This window comes from Vipera berus (genome assembly GCF_964194415.1).
Source record: "Vipera berus genome assembly, chromosome: 4".
NCBI classification, from domain to species: Eukaryota; Metazoa; Chordata; class Lepidosauria; order Squamata; family Viperidae; genus Vipera; species Vipera berus.
Window position 1 is genome coordinate 4719773 of NC_138206.1, and position 14830 is coordinate 4734602.

Genomic DNA, 14830 nt, shown 5'->3' on the forward strand with positions numbered 1-14830 from the left:
TTTTTTACATCGTGGTGACCAAAACTAGATGCAGTATTCCAAGTGTGGCCTTACCAAGGCATTGTAAAGTGGTATTAATATTTCACGTGATCTTGATTCTATCCCTCTGTTAATGCAGCCTAGCACTGTGTTGGCTTTTTTTGGTTTACTCTTCCAAGCGTTTGGGCTCATGCTGAAACCCATTCTAGGAATTCCCCTCTCTCTCCAGAATATGTGCACTGGGCTGTTCTATGCATTGCATTTATATGGTTTCTGGTTGTGTATAGCTTTAAGTTGTTGACTAGGGTGATGACGCTGGCTATTAAGTCGTTAGTGTTCGGTTCCTTATGGTGCCAAACCCTCGGCTCTTCCAGCTGCTAGCTACAGTGCATTCAGAAAGTATTCGGACCCCCTTTACTTTTGTCAGTTTTGTCATGGTGCAGCCTGATTATTACGGTGGTTGAAATTCATTTTTCTCCTCATTAACCCATAGCGACAAAGTGAAAACAGAATTTTTGAAATATCTGTACATTTATTAAAAAGAAAATACTTTTCTGGATGCACTGTAGCCGGTAGGGCGGTGGTACTGACTGACAAGGGGCCCGTTTCCCAGGCTTCAATCATTTCTGTAGCTATTTTTGTCTCTGCTCAGCCAACAATATGGGTAGGTATAAAATTGGATGCATGTCCTTGTTCACTGCGGCAGGAGGCTACCAGTAAGTTCAGATCTTCTCATCTATTCGTTCATGTTCTGACAATCTGGTGGCTAGCTTCCTCCCTATCTGTCCCACATTAGTCGGAGGGGCAATCCATACAGAGAAACTGATAAAATTACATTTAAAGGTAATTCGCGCTGCCAGGAGAGTATCGGAAGAATAGTCCAGGTTTGCCTTAAAAAGTTTCTGATCCTGGTGTGCTTAGTTCAAGCCATTAATTGGATCAAATCAAGATCGACAAGTTAAATTGAACCTGAAGCTTCTTCGTTTGGGATGGCCTTCAGCTGGACAAGTTGGCTCCAGATGTGGCTAAAACATGCAAAGAATGACTGAAGATATAGAGCATGCTTCTGGCAGAGAAATCCCGCAGCTATGTGATGATAGGAAAGTACAGGTGGTCCTCATTTAACAACCACTTGTTCAGTGACTGTTCAAACTTGCTGTGGGGTTCTGAGTATTTGATGACCGGCCCTCAAAGTTCCAGTTGCCGCAGCACTCCTACAGTCACCTTTTTGTGATCTGAGTGCTCAGCAACTGAACTGGATTCTTAATCAGGATAGCAATTTGCAGCCTTCACTGCTGGCTTCCCCCAAAAGTCACTGGAGAAGCAGGCAGGAAGTCAAGTCATGGACAGGTGAGATCTTTAACGACTCGTGGTGATCTGCTTGCAGGGAACGACTGTAACTGCCGTTGCTAAAGGGCACGGCCACATGACGTCACGCTTCAAAACAAAATTGCTTAGCCACGGAAATTCCAATAAAGGAAAATATTTTTAGCCCAGGGTTGAAATGAGGGGCCCTGGGCGCTCTCTGAGCTTGGCTGTTTTCTTGCAGACATTTCATTGCCTGACTAGGTAACATCATCAGTGCTAGAAGGGAGTGGAGTTTGCAGAGAGGAGGAGGAAGGGGAGGGGGAGAAGGAGGAGGTTTATCTTCTGTTCCAGCCTACGACCCACCCTGTTTGTGTATCAGGGACAACCCTTTTTTCCTTTTTACAGTCAATAGGCTGGGAAAAACCCAACCCAAATTTACAGTTCAAACAAAAAAGCAATAGAATAAATGAATCAAAATATCAAACAAGAGTTAAACAAGAGCCTTGGTGGAGCAGTGGGCTAATGCCTCCTTAAGTAACACCAGCTGCCTGCAATTAGTGCAGGTTCGCATCCCACCAGGCTCAAGGTTGACTCAGCCTTCCATCCTTCCCAGGTAGGTAAAATGAGGACCCAGATTGTTGGGGGCAATTAAGCTGACTTTGTAATAATGCCGCTTGGGGTGTGTGTGAAAGCCCTAATAAGCAGGCATATACATAGAATGAAGGCTACTGCTAAGCTTGTAAGCCGCCCTGAGTCTTCGGAGAAGGGCGGGATATAAATGGAATTAAAATAAATAAAAGTAAATAAAAGTAACAAGAACAGGACTCTCTCAGAATGTCTCCAAACTGTTGCCTTCAGCAACCAGCCCCGCCCACACCTTCCCCTTTTATTATCAGTCCCAAGGCGCGGCTTCTCACTGCCTTCTCCTCCTCTCACTGGGTTGCCTCATTGATTTTCTCTGCTCTGCTCTGCTGGATTGCCTTCTGCTTCTAGTGTCTCTGAACAGATTCGGCTGCGACTCCTCTGAGTCCGACACCTCCTCCTCACACAGCTGAGCCTCATGAGGAACACGATTGGAGGGGCCAGGCTGAGAGTCCTACAGTGCATCAGAGCCTCCCTCCGACACCTAAGGCTCTCCAAACCCCTCCTCCTCCTCCTCCTCAGATTCAACGGACTCAGCTGCTGGGAGCACAGGCTGACACTGAATCAGAACAGATTATGGGGTCCTTGGTGCTCTTGGAGCATGGTGGTTTTCTTGCAGACATTTCATTACCAAACCAGATAACATCATCAGTGCTAGAAGGGAGAGGGGTTTGCAGAGAAGAGGATGACAACAACAACAACAACAACAACAACTGTGGGGTCCTTGGTGCTCTCTGAGCTTGGTGGTTTTCTTGCAGATGTTTCCTTACCCAAACTAGGTAACATCATCAGTGCTCATCACCATTCTCAGAGCACTGGTGCTGTCACCTAATTTGGGAATGACACGTCTGCGAGAAAACCACCAAGCTCAGAGAGCACCAAGGACCCCTCAGTGGAAATTCCAATCCCAATTCCTGTCCTTAAATGAGGACTCCCTGTAACAGCCTCCTCCCTCAGTCCCCATTCTTCCAATCCAGAAGAGTAGACTTGTTTGGAACGCACATACCTGTGCAATATTTTTGTTCAGAAGGAAGACGCCGTAATCAAACTGTAGTTTCTCTCCTCCTTTAAGATACAGTGGAAATCTGAAACGGAAAGAAAGGGCAGTGCAAATAAATGATCAAACACTGTTGCTCTCACCCCTTCCAATAAGGGAAACTGCACGTACAGAAATTGTAGGCTTCCTCCTGGTAGCAATTAATAGTAGTCCGGCCAGCAAAACTGTGGCCTACTACAACTGGTAGAATCTCTGTGGGATGTCATAGGGTCATTAAACAACGGTACAATGGCACGTTCGTATTCGACTGCTTTGAAACCCCTCGGATTTGGTGCTCAATGCCTTTCGAGGCGAAACGCTTGCTACAAGAAGTTACACAAAAGTCCTCTAGTGCGAGGAAAACATCTACTTTCCTAAACAACGAAACGAAATACTGTTTGCGAGAAGAGGAAACAAAAGCTTTAAGAGGGACCCATTTCAAGAATTTCTAATAAAGGGCTGGCTCTTGATTGGATTTTGCCCGACCACTTGTGCAAAAAAAAACCACAAAAAACCACCACAGACCAAAAATGTGTTTGTTTTTTTGCCTGCCACAGATGTAATTGACTGATGCAAGATACACTACTTGCTGGGATTACGGTATGAGCGCAGGCATCCAGAGGAAATTGTTAACCCTCATTCGTTAGCCCTAACCCTTGTGGGGTGGAAGAAAATGGGTGTCAGAATCCATTTATATCACATTCATAAATGTATGAAAACCTTTGCTCCTTCCGGCGGGATCTAAAAACTTATTTCTTTGAGCAACCCGGCCTGGTTTGATGGGTTAAGGGTTGGGTTTTTAACATGGTTTTAATTACTGTTTATATCGGGCATAATATTTAATTGTTTTTTAACTTTTGTACTTCGTTTTTAATATTTATTGCCCTGTACACCGCCGAGTCCATCGGGAGAAGGGCGGTATAAAAATTTAATAAATATAAATATAATATAAATATTATCCCCCCCCTTCCTGGATTCTGCCATCTCCCGAGGAAGGAGGAGCGGATGTGGATTCAGCCTGCCTTAGGTTATTTCAAAGACCAAGGGAAACCTTTTGAACTGGGGGGGGGGGAACAAAGGGGAGGGTTAGGGAAGGAGGCATCTGGCCTGTGTCTCCATTGGAATCTGTAAAGGAAGAAGGCAATAACCGTAAAAGATCCGAAGATCCCTTTTTCCCACGAAAGGGATGACACGAAGTAAAATGATGGGGGGCTGACCAAATGGGGTTGAGGGAAGGGGGGGGGGGATGAACCGGGAACTCTTTATAAAGTTTCAGTTTGTAAAACAATACCAAGTCCTGTCTTGTATTTCCACAACCAAGCATGTCCTAGTAAAAATTCCTTTTGGACTAGAGCTGACTCCAAGAGTTTTGTTTTCCTAAGACGTGGATTGGGGTGGATCCTGACAATGGGCGAGGCAGCTGAAATAAGTGGGTAAAATTGATTGGGGGGGGGCAGCAAAACTCACTAGCAGGAAAAAAAAGAAAGAAAAAAAAAGGAACCAACGGTCTTCCATGTTCTACAGTACTTCTCGACTCACAACCACAATCGAGCCCAAAGGTTCTCTTCCTAAGCAAAACAGTTGTTAAGTTGTGGACTTCCAACTCCGAAAAGTGCCCCATTTTATGACCTTTCTGGCCACAATGGCTGTCTGAAATGCTACAGGGTTTCCTGCCTGAGCAGAGGGTTGGACTAGAAGACCTCCAAGGTCCCTTCCAACTCTAAATAATAAAAAAAAAATTCAGAGAAGAGCAACTGAGATGATCCAAGGCCTGGAGACCAAAATGTATGAAGAATGGCTGCGGGACTTGGGTTTGGCCGGTCTAAAGAAAAGAAGAAATAGGGGAGACATGATAGCAGCGTTCCAGTATCTGAGGGGCTGCCCCAAAGAGGAGGGGGTGTCATGTTATTCTCCAAAGCACCTGAGGGAAGGACGAGAAACAATGGTTGGAAACTGATGAAAGAGAGAAACAACCTGGAACTGAGGAGAAACTTCCTGACAGTGAGGACAATCAACCAGTGGAACAGCTTGCCTCCAGAAGTTGTAGGCGCTCCATCACTGGAGGTTTTTAAGAAGAGACTGGACAATCACCTGTCTGAGATGGTATAGGTTCTCCTGCTTGAGCGGGGGGGGGGGGGCTGGACTAAAAGACCTCCAAGGTCCCTTCCAGCTCTATTCTATTCTATTCTATTCTATTCTATTCTATTCTGTTCTGTTCTGTTCTGTTCCTGTTCCTGTTCCTATTCTATTCTATTCTATTCTATTCTATTCTATTCTATTCTATTCTATTCTATTCTATTCCTGTTCTTATTCTATTCTATTCTATTCCTGTTCTGTTCTGTTCTGTTCTATTCATTCCTTATTCTATTCTATTCTATTCTATTCTATTCTATTCTATTCTATTCTATTCTATTCTATTCTATTCTATTCTATTCTATTCTATTCCTGTTCTTATTCTATTCTATTCTATTCCTGTTCTGTTCTGTTCTATTCATTCCTTATTCTATTCTATTCTATTCTATTCTATTCTGTTCTGTTCTGTTCTGTTCTGTTCTGTTCTTATTCTATTCTATTCATTTCTTATTCTATTCTATTCCTGTTCTTATTCTATTCTATTCCTGTTCTTATTCTATTCTATTCTATTCTATTCTATTCTATTCTATTCTATTCTATTCTATTCTATTCTATTCTATTCCATTCCACTCCACTCCATTCCATATATTCTATTCTATTCTATTCTATTCTACTCTATTCTATTCTATTCTATTCTATTCTATTCTATTCTATTCCACTCCACTCCATTCCATATATTCTATTCTATTCTATTCTATTCTATTCTATTCTATTCTATTCTATTCTATTCTATTCTATTCTATTCTATTCCACTCCACTCCATTCCATATATTCTATTCTATTCTATTCTATTCTATTCTATTCTATTCTATTCTATTCTATTCTATTCTATTCTATTCTATTCTATTCTATTCCATTCCACTCCACTCCACTCCATATATTCTATTCTATTCTATTCTATTCTATTCTATTCTATTCTATTCTATTCTATTCTATTCTATTCCATTCCACTCCACTCCACTCCACTCCACTCCATATATTCTATTCTATTCTATTCTATTCTATTCTATTCTATTCTATTCTATTCTATTCTATTCTATTCTATTCTATTCTATATTCCATTCCACTCCACTCCACTCCATTCCATATATTCTATTCTATTCTATTCTATTCTATTCTATTCTATTCTATTCTATTCTATTCTATTCTATTCTATTCTATTCTATTCTATTCTGTTCTGTTCCTGTTCCTGTTCTTATTCTATTCTATTCTATTCCTGTTCTTATTCTATTCTATTCTATTCCTGTTCTGTTCTATTCTATTCATTCCTTATTCTATTCTATTCTATTCTATTCTGTTCTGTTCTGTTCTGTTCTGTTCTTATTCTATTCTATTCTATTCTATTCTATTCTATTCTATTCATTTCTTATTCTATTCTATTCCTGTTCTTATTCTATTCTATTCCTGTTCTTATTCTATTCTATTCTATTCTATTCCATTCCACTCCACTCCATATATTCTATTCTATTCTATTCCACTCCACTCCATTCCATATATTCTATTCTATTCTATTCTATTCTATTCTATTCTATTCTATTCTATTCTATTCTATTCTATTCTATTCTATTCTATTCTATTCTATTCCATTCCATTCCACTCTCCACTCCACTCCACTCCATATATTCTATTCTATTCTATTCTATTCTATTCTATTCTATTCTATTCTATTCTATTCTATTCTATTCTATTCTATTCCACTCCACTCCATTCCATATATTCTATTCTATTCTATTCTATTCTATTCTATTCTATTCTATTCTATTCTATTCTATTCTATTCTATTCTATTCTATTCTATTCTATTCTATTCTATATTCCATTCCACTCCACTCCACTCCATTCCATATATTCTATTCTATTCTATTCTATTCTGTTCTGTTCTGTTCCTGTTCTTATTCTATTCTATTCTATTCTCTTCCTGTTCTTATTCTATTCTATTCTACTCCTGTTCTGTTCTGTTCTATTCATTCCTTATTCTATTGTATTCTATTCTATTCTATTCTATTCTATTCTATTCTATTCTGTTCTGTTCTGTTCTGTTCTTATTCTATTCTATTCTATTCTATTCTATTCTATTCTATTCTATTCTATTCTATTCTATTCTATTCTATTCCATTCCATTCCACTCCACTCCATTCCATATATTCTATTCTATTCTATTCTATTCTATTCTATTCTATTCTATTCTATTCTATTCTATTCTATTCTTTCTATTCTATTCTATTCCACTCCACTCCACTCCATTCCATATATTCTATTCTATTCTATTCTATTCTATTCTATTCTATTCTATTCTATTCTATTCCATTCCATTCCATTCCACTCCATTCCATATATTCTATTCTATTCTATTCTATTCTATTCTATTCTATTCTATTCTATTCTATTCTATTCTATTCTATTCTATTCTATTCTATTCTATTCTATTCCATTCCACTCCACTCCACTCCATTCCATATATTCTATTCTATTCTATTCTATTCTATTCTATTCTATTCTATTCTATTCTATTCTATTCTATTCTATTCTATTCTATTCTATTCTATTCTATTCTATTCTATTCTATTCCATTCCATTCCACTCCACTCCACTCCACTCCACTCCATTCCATATATTCTATTCTATTCTATTCTATTCTATTCTATTCTATTCTATTCTATTCTGTTCTGTTCTGTTCTGTTCTGTTCTGTTCTATTCTATTCTATTCTATTCTATTCTATTCTATTCTATTCTATTCTATTCTATTCCACTCCACTCCATATATTCTATTCTATTCTATTCCTATTCTATTCTATTCTATTCTATTCTATTCTATTCTATTCTATTCTATTCTATTCTATTCTATTCTATTCTATTCTATTCTATTCTATTCTATTCTATTCTATTCTATTCTATTCTATTCTATTCTATTCTATTCTTTCTATTCTATTCTATTCTATATTCCATTCCATTCCACTCCACTCCACTCCACTCCATATATTCTATTCTATTCTATTCTATTCTATTCTATTCTATTCTATTCTATTCTATTCTATTCTATTCTATTCTATTCTATTCTATTCTATTCTATTCTATTCTATTCTATTCTATTATCTCAAACAAATTTAGAAAATTAATATAGGCTAACCAGATTTTTTTTTCCTTACAGTCCTGGTCTCTAAAGGCCTATCGCTCTTCAGAAACTCCTAAACAACTCACACTACGAAAGTGATGGTAGGCAATAGGAAAGTTTACATTTCCAAAGGTTTAAAGGATTTTTTAAAGCTATATTTAAAATACTATCCAAGGTCAATATGGATTAGCAAGCGTATGTGCCAGATAAAATCACCTCTAAGTGAGATGAGTGGCATACAAGTCTAATAAATAGATATACAATCTCCAGTAAATATCTCCTTTTCAGTCCCATTTCTAAAACATCGGTGGGCACATCTCCGCTATGTTGCAAGTGTTCTCCTTAAATCGGGGGGGGGGGGGGAGGAGAGAGAAAATGATGGCCCCTTTATGACTTGTGGACTTCAACTCCCAGAATTCCTGAGGCAGCATGGAATTCTGGGAGTTGAAGTCCACAAGTCATAAAAGGGTCATTCTTGCCCCACCCCTGCCTGAAATACAGGTAGCCCTCAACTGAGAACGGTTCATTTAGCGACCGTTCGAAGTCACAACGGCACTGGAAAAAGTTAAGACGGCTTTTCACACTCCCAACATTGCAGCGTCCCCATGGTCTTGCCATCAAAATCTCCAAAAAAAACGCTCGGCAACTGATTCGTATTTACGACGGTTGCAGTGTCCCAGGGATCGCGCAATGCCCTTTTACGACCTTCTGACAAACGAAGTCAATGGGGAAGCCAGATTCGCTTAACAAAAGTGTTACTAACTTAACAACTGCAGTGTTTCACTTAACAACTGTGGCCAGACGGGTCGAATAATGAAGTGAAATCCACTTAACAACCGTTTCACTTAGCAACAGAAATTTTGGGCTCAGTTGTGGTCATAGGTTGAGGATTACCTGAACAATAAAATTGCAGCATCAAATTCTTGGACCATTGTCAACATCTCAGCTAAAATATCCAACTTGGTACCAGAAAAGAAACTGAGATATTGGATTGACTTTCTAACATCTTGTCTCCCTCTTAAAAATGATGCATTTTTGTCCAAAGAGGTTCTCAGGCTGAAATATTAAAAACAGAACATGTGAAAACTTAGTTCACCAGAGAACTATGTAGTGAAGTCACTAGGACTAAGCTGCCTCAGTTTGATGCATATGTGAATATTCTTTATTTTGTGGATAACAACACCCTGTTGGCAAAAGCGATGATTTATTACACCTCAGTAGACTTTAGCTTAAAAATACAAGAGAATTTCCCCCAATTTTGGCTTTTCTATGAAGCAATCAGCTAAGGCTTCTTCCACAATCATTCTTGGGAGCCCTCACAGTCATAACTGTGGGAAAAATAATAATAACGTTTGGAACCAAACACTTTCATTTCACCTATTCATCTTTTTGATGGTGTAACCGCTCTCGTTAAGTAAACATTTCCAAATACGTTCTCCCTTTGCTTCGTAGCTTGCGCCGTTACTCGCTTCATCTTGACGTGTTTCAAGAGTTTGAAAAAGTCAATATTTTCAATATTTTAAAAACTCATGACACGTCTTCGTAGACCTGTCCGGTGACTCAAATGTTAACTGTTAAAACAAAGCTAAAACAATTGCTAAAACAATTGTAGTTCTTCTTGTTGTTGTTAAAACAAAGCTAAAACAATTGCTAAAACAATTGCTAAAACAATTGTAGCAGTTGTTGTTGTTGTTGTTGTTGTTGTTGTTGTTGTTGTTGTTGTTGTTCTTCTTCTTCTTCTTCTTCTTCTTCTTCTTCTTCTTCTTCTTCTTCTTCTTCTTCTTCTTCTTCTTCTTCTTCTTCTTCTTCTTCTTCTTCTTCTTCTTCTTCTTCTTCTTCTTCTTCTTCTTCTTCTTCTTCTCCTTCTCCTCCTTCCACTTCTTTCTTCTTGTCCTTCTTCTCCTCCCCCTCCTCCTCTTCTTCTTCTCCTCCTCCTCCTCCTCCTCCTCCTCCTCCTCCTCCTCTTCTTCTTCTTCTTCTTCTCCTCCTCCTCCTCCTCCTCATCTTCTTCAGATTAAAAACAAAAATGATATCCTGGGTTCTCATATGTAAACATATTTACAGGCAGTCCTCGTCTCAAAACAGTTCATTTAGTGACCATTTTGAAGTTACAACGGCCCTGGGGAAAAGTGTCTTATGACCAGTTTTCCTACTTACGACCGTTGCACCGTCCCCATGGTCAGGGCATGATTGATTCATATTTATGACGGTCACAGTGTCCCTGGGTCACGGGATCGCTTGTTCTGACCTTCTGGGCAAGCCAATTCAATGGGGGAGGCCAGATTCACTTAACAACCGTGTTGTTCACTTAATAACTGCTGCGATTCGCTTCACAGCTGTGGCAAGAAAGGTCATAAAATGGGACAAAATTCGCTTAGCAACCATCTTGCTTAGCAACAGAAATTTTGGGCTCAACTGGGGTCGGGGACTATTGCTAAATTCTGTGGTTTATAAACTTAGTATTCTAAGGCATCTATTACACAAGCATCAAAAGAGGTCTCTCGACCTTAGCAGCTTTTAATCCGGACTTCAACTCCCAGAATTCCCGAGGCCAGCGTGAGTGCCCGGGGAATTCTGGGAGATGAAGTCCAGACCTCTTTTAAAGTTGTCAAGGCTGAGAAGCACTGACAACATCTGCCTTTAATCCAAACTACTGTACTTTTTAAAGCATAAAACACTGGATTGTTTTTTAACACCTCCCACCTGCTTCTAATCTCACATGAAAAAAAACATGTGGCTCAGAGCCCGATTTTCTTCTAATCAAACATTTTATTTTATTTATTTATTTTTTGCTTGTGTTTCACACTGAACTTGGGAAGCCCCAAAAGAGAGGCAAATCCCGCAAAAAAAAAAAAAAGAGAAAGAGGCTTTGGATGAAGAAATCTGGAGTAAAAATATTTCTTCAGCTGATGTTCCCTCAACACGGCATGGCTTAAACTTCAATTCTCAGAGAAGTAAAAAAAAAAGAAGAAATGAAAATGACCTTTCGGAGGGCATTTCGTTTACCCAATTCATTTGATTAAGTGTAATGGCTGTGCAATTTTGTGCAGTTGCACATTACAACCAATTTGCAGACCTTGGATTCTGACATTCTTTCCAACCCCTTACAACTCTGGTTAATATCACGGGGAAAGGAAGAGGATCAAAGATTACAATGGAGCAATCAGCAACATGTCAAGCCGTTGCCCCACTGCCCTTCCCATGAGGACCTAAAGGAAGAAAAACAAATAGGATTTCCCCCCTCCCCTTCTCCTAGCTTGTTTTTTCAACTGGATCTTTCTTTCATCAGCTTCTTCCCTCGCACCAGATTTAATCCTGTTCTACTTTCGGAGTCACTGTGCTGCCAGGAAGATGTATGGACAGCATGCTGAGCCCCCTTGTATAGTTTCTTTTCCAATTTCTGGGAAGAAATAATAATGGTGCAAGTCCACAGCAAATGACAAGTCTTCCAATATCTCAGGGGCTGCCCCAAAGAAGAGGGAGTCAAGCTATTCTCCAAAGCACCTGAAGGCAGGACAAGAAGCAATGGATGCAAACTAGGAGAGAAGCAACCTAGAACTAAGGAGGAATTTCCTGACGGTGAGAACAATTAACCAGTGGAACTACTTGCCTCCAGAAGTTGTGGGTGCTTCAACACTGGAGGTTTTTTAAGAAGAGACTGGACAGCCATTTGTATGAAATGGTACAGGGTTTCCTGCCTGAGCAGGGGGTTGGACTAAATGACCTCCAAGGTCCCTTCCAACTGTTACTCTATTCTATTCTATTCTATTCTATTCTATTCTATTCTATTCTATTCTATTCTATTCTATTCTATTCTATTTTTATTTCTATTCTATTCTATTCCTTAATTCTGTTCTATTGTATTCTATTCCTTAATTCTCTTCTCTTCTCTTCTATTTTCCTATTCTATTCCTTATTTCTCTTCTCTTCTATTCCTTATTCCTTATTGCCTATTCCTATTCTATTTCTACTCTAATTTATTCTATATGGAGTTTCATAGCTTCTTGTCTTCTAACATGCGTTGGAAAACAAATAATTGTAGGAGAAGAGCAAGAAGAGTTTGCAAGGCGGAGTTAAATGTGTCATCAGTCTACAGACTGTATGTTGCCACAAGCGATCCAACTCCAGCTCCTCCTGAATCCCATTGAATCTTAACTAATTCCAATGAATGATGATCGTTACTTGACTAGGTTCTCATGTCTAGGCCTGAGTAGTAAATCTTCAAAGCTGAAATTAAGGTATGATCTCGATCCTTTGCGCTTGACAATCATTTGCTAATTGATGGAAAAATTATTGACAGCGTTCCATATAGAACTGCTTCCAAACATTCCCTTCTTTATATATTCCCTTCTTTGCTGAATTTGCAAAACGCCTTAAGGCAGGGGGTCTTCAAACCTGGCCCTTTTATAACTGGTGGACTTCAACTCAGGCACGCTGGCTGAGGAATTCTGGGAGTTGAAGCCCACCAGTCACAAAAGGGCCAAGTTTGAAGACCCCTGCCTTAAAGTGTTACTTACGCCTGATGCAGGATCCAATTTGGGTTGGGGACTGGGACCAGAGGTTTAGGTCTTCCGAGCTTACGGACTTTGTGCTGGAGAGCCCATCCTCCGGGCAGTTCTCTCTAGGAATTTCCTCTCTAATACTCTGCGAAATTCCCTGAGGATGGGCTCAGGGAACACGTGGAAAACTTGGGACGCATGTATTCGCCTTCATTTGTGTTACACCTTGACTGCATGATGGAATAAACAGCAAATGACAGCACGTCTGGTGAATGTTCCTGCTAAAAACATTTTGGCACGCCTGTACAAAGCAGCTTTTGGATTGGGCAAATCAGAAGCAGCTGCTTTGCCATCCTTTTTTTAATGTGTACATAATATTTTTTATTATTTTTTTCGTTATTACCATTCCTTAGTGCTTAACGAACAACGTGTTGCCTGGGTTAGTTCGTTACATTTAGTAAAACCAGTTAAATTCTTACTCTCTATCCCGTTTTTCCAGCCACTGACAGAATAGGTTCCACGTTGGAAAATGTTCTGTTATCTTCTTTTTCCTTTAATTCTCGGTTGCTTTACCGTCCTATGGGAGCGTGAGATAGTACACTTCATTTCAACCAAGGAGGTCTTGGCAGGGACTTGCTGAACATGCTACTTGCTGAAAACTGAAGAGGGTTTTAACTCTCCACTTTAAAAACAAACCGTGTTTTGCTGACTACTATTTAGACTTCTGTACCTGCTCCCAAACGGCTTGTATTTCCTATGGCTTCAACACTGTTGGAAGTCACAAGGAAGAAGGGGTCGACCTATTCTCCAAAGCCCCTGAAGGCAGAACAAGAAGCAACGGATGGAAACTCATCCAAGGAGAGAAGCAACCTGGAACTAAGGAGGAATTTCCTGACAGTGGGAACAATTAACCAGTGGAACAACCTGCCTCCAGAAGATGTGGATGCTCCAACCCTGGAAGTTTTTAAAAAAGAGACTGAACAGCCATTTGCCTGAAATGGTATAGGGTTTTCTGCCTGAGCAGGGGATTGGACTAGAAGACCTCCAAGGTCCCTTCCAATTTTGTTATTCTATTTCACACGGCCTCAGAGCTTTGCTTCGGGCCCATAAGCTAACCTGGTTAAGCTGCAGTTGCCTTCAATGTGGGGGTGCAACTGAGGTGCAGGCGCTGACCTCAAGGGATCAGCATGATGCACAAGGTCTTCTTGGAGAATAACTATCCCCAAGAAAAACAAGCAATCAAAACAATCGACAAGCTATTGTTGCTGTTGTTAGCTGCGAAGTCGTGTCCGACCCATTGCGACCCCATGGACAACGTTCCTCCAGGCCTTCCTGTCCTCCTCCATCTTCTGGAGTCCATTTAAGCTCAGGCCTCCTGCTTCAGTGACTCCATCCAGCCACCTCATTCTCTGTCGTCCCCTTCTTCTCTTGCCCTCAACCTATCCCAGCATGAGGCTCTTCTCCAGTGAGTCCTTCCTTCTCATTAGGTGGCCAAAGGATTTGACTTTCAACTTCAGGATCTGGCCTTCTAAAGAACAGTCAGGGTTGATCTCCTGTAGGACCGACCGGTTTGATCGCCTTGCAGTCCAAGGGACTCACAGGAGTCTTCTCCAGCACCAGAGTTCAAAGGCCTCAATTCTTTGGCGCTCAGCCTTTTTTATGGTCCAAACTTCACTGCCATACATTGCAACTGGGAAGACCATAGCCTTGACTATACACACTTTTGTTGACAGGGTGATGTCTCTGCTCTTTAATGTGCTGTCTAGATTTGTCATTGCTTTCTTCCCCAGGAGCGTCTTTTAATTTCTTGGCTACAGTCCCCATCTGCAGAGATCTTGGAGCCCAGGAAAATAAAATCTGTCACTAGCTCCATTTCTTCCCCACAACAAGCTATTAGTCACCTGGAATCACCTTTGGCCAGGTGGGTGGCATAAAAGTTTGATAAATCAGTCAGAGAAACAAGACACTCTTCAATCAATTAAGATGGCTTTGAAAAATACGCCACTGGGTTTTCCTAGAACAAGCTTTTAGCTGTACAGGCATACCCGCAAATCAGATCAATTACAATTCTAGAATCTCAGTCAAGGGGTCTAATTATCCCCAAAGACCTGAGAATGATCTG

At 40.1% G+C, this 14830-nt stretch overlaps 1 protein-coding gene across 3 annotated transcripts in view; it reads right to left on the reverse strand.

Annotated features, from left to right (window-relative positions):
* UVRAG (UV radiation resistance associated) overlaps positions 1 to 14830 on the reverse strand; it is a gene marked incomplete at its 3' end in the record, with an annotated part of 110784 nt that overhangs the window by 21175 nt on the left and 74779 nt on the right. For 2 of the 3 annotated variants that reach the window (XM_081327821.1, XM_081327820.1), the window contains exons 13-14: positions 9104 to 9265; positions 2936 to 3014 (exon numbers count right to left, since the gene is read on the reverse strand). In XM_081327821.1, the coding sequence (XP_081183947.1) occupies positions 2936 to 3014; positions 9104 to 9265 (241 nt within the window). The remainder of the gene's footprint in view (positions 1 to 2935; positions 3015 to 9103; positions 9266 to 14830) is intronic. The other variant, XM_081327822.1, reaches the window with a different exon arrangement.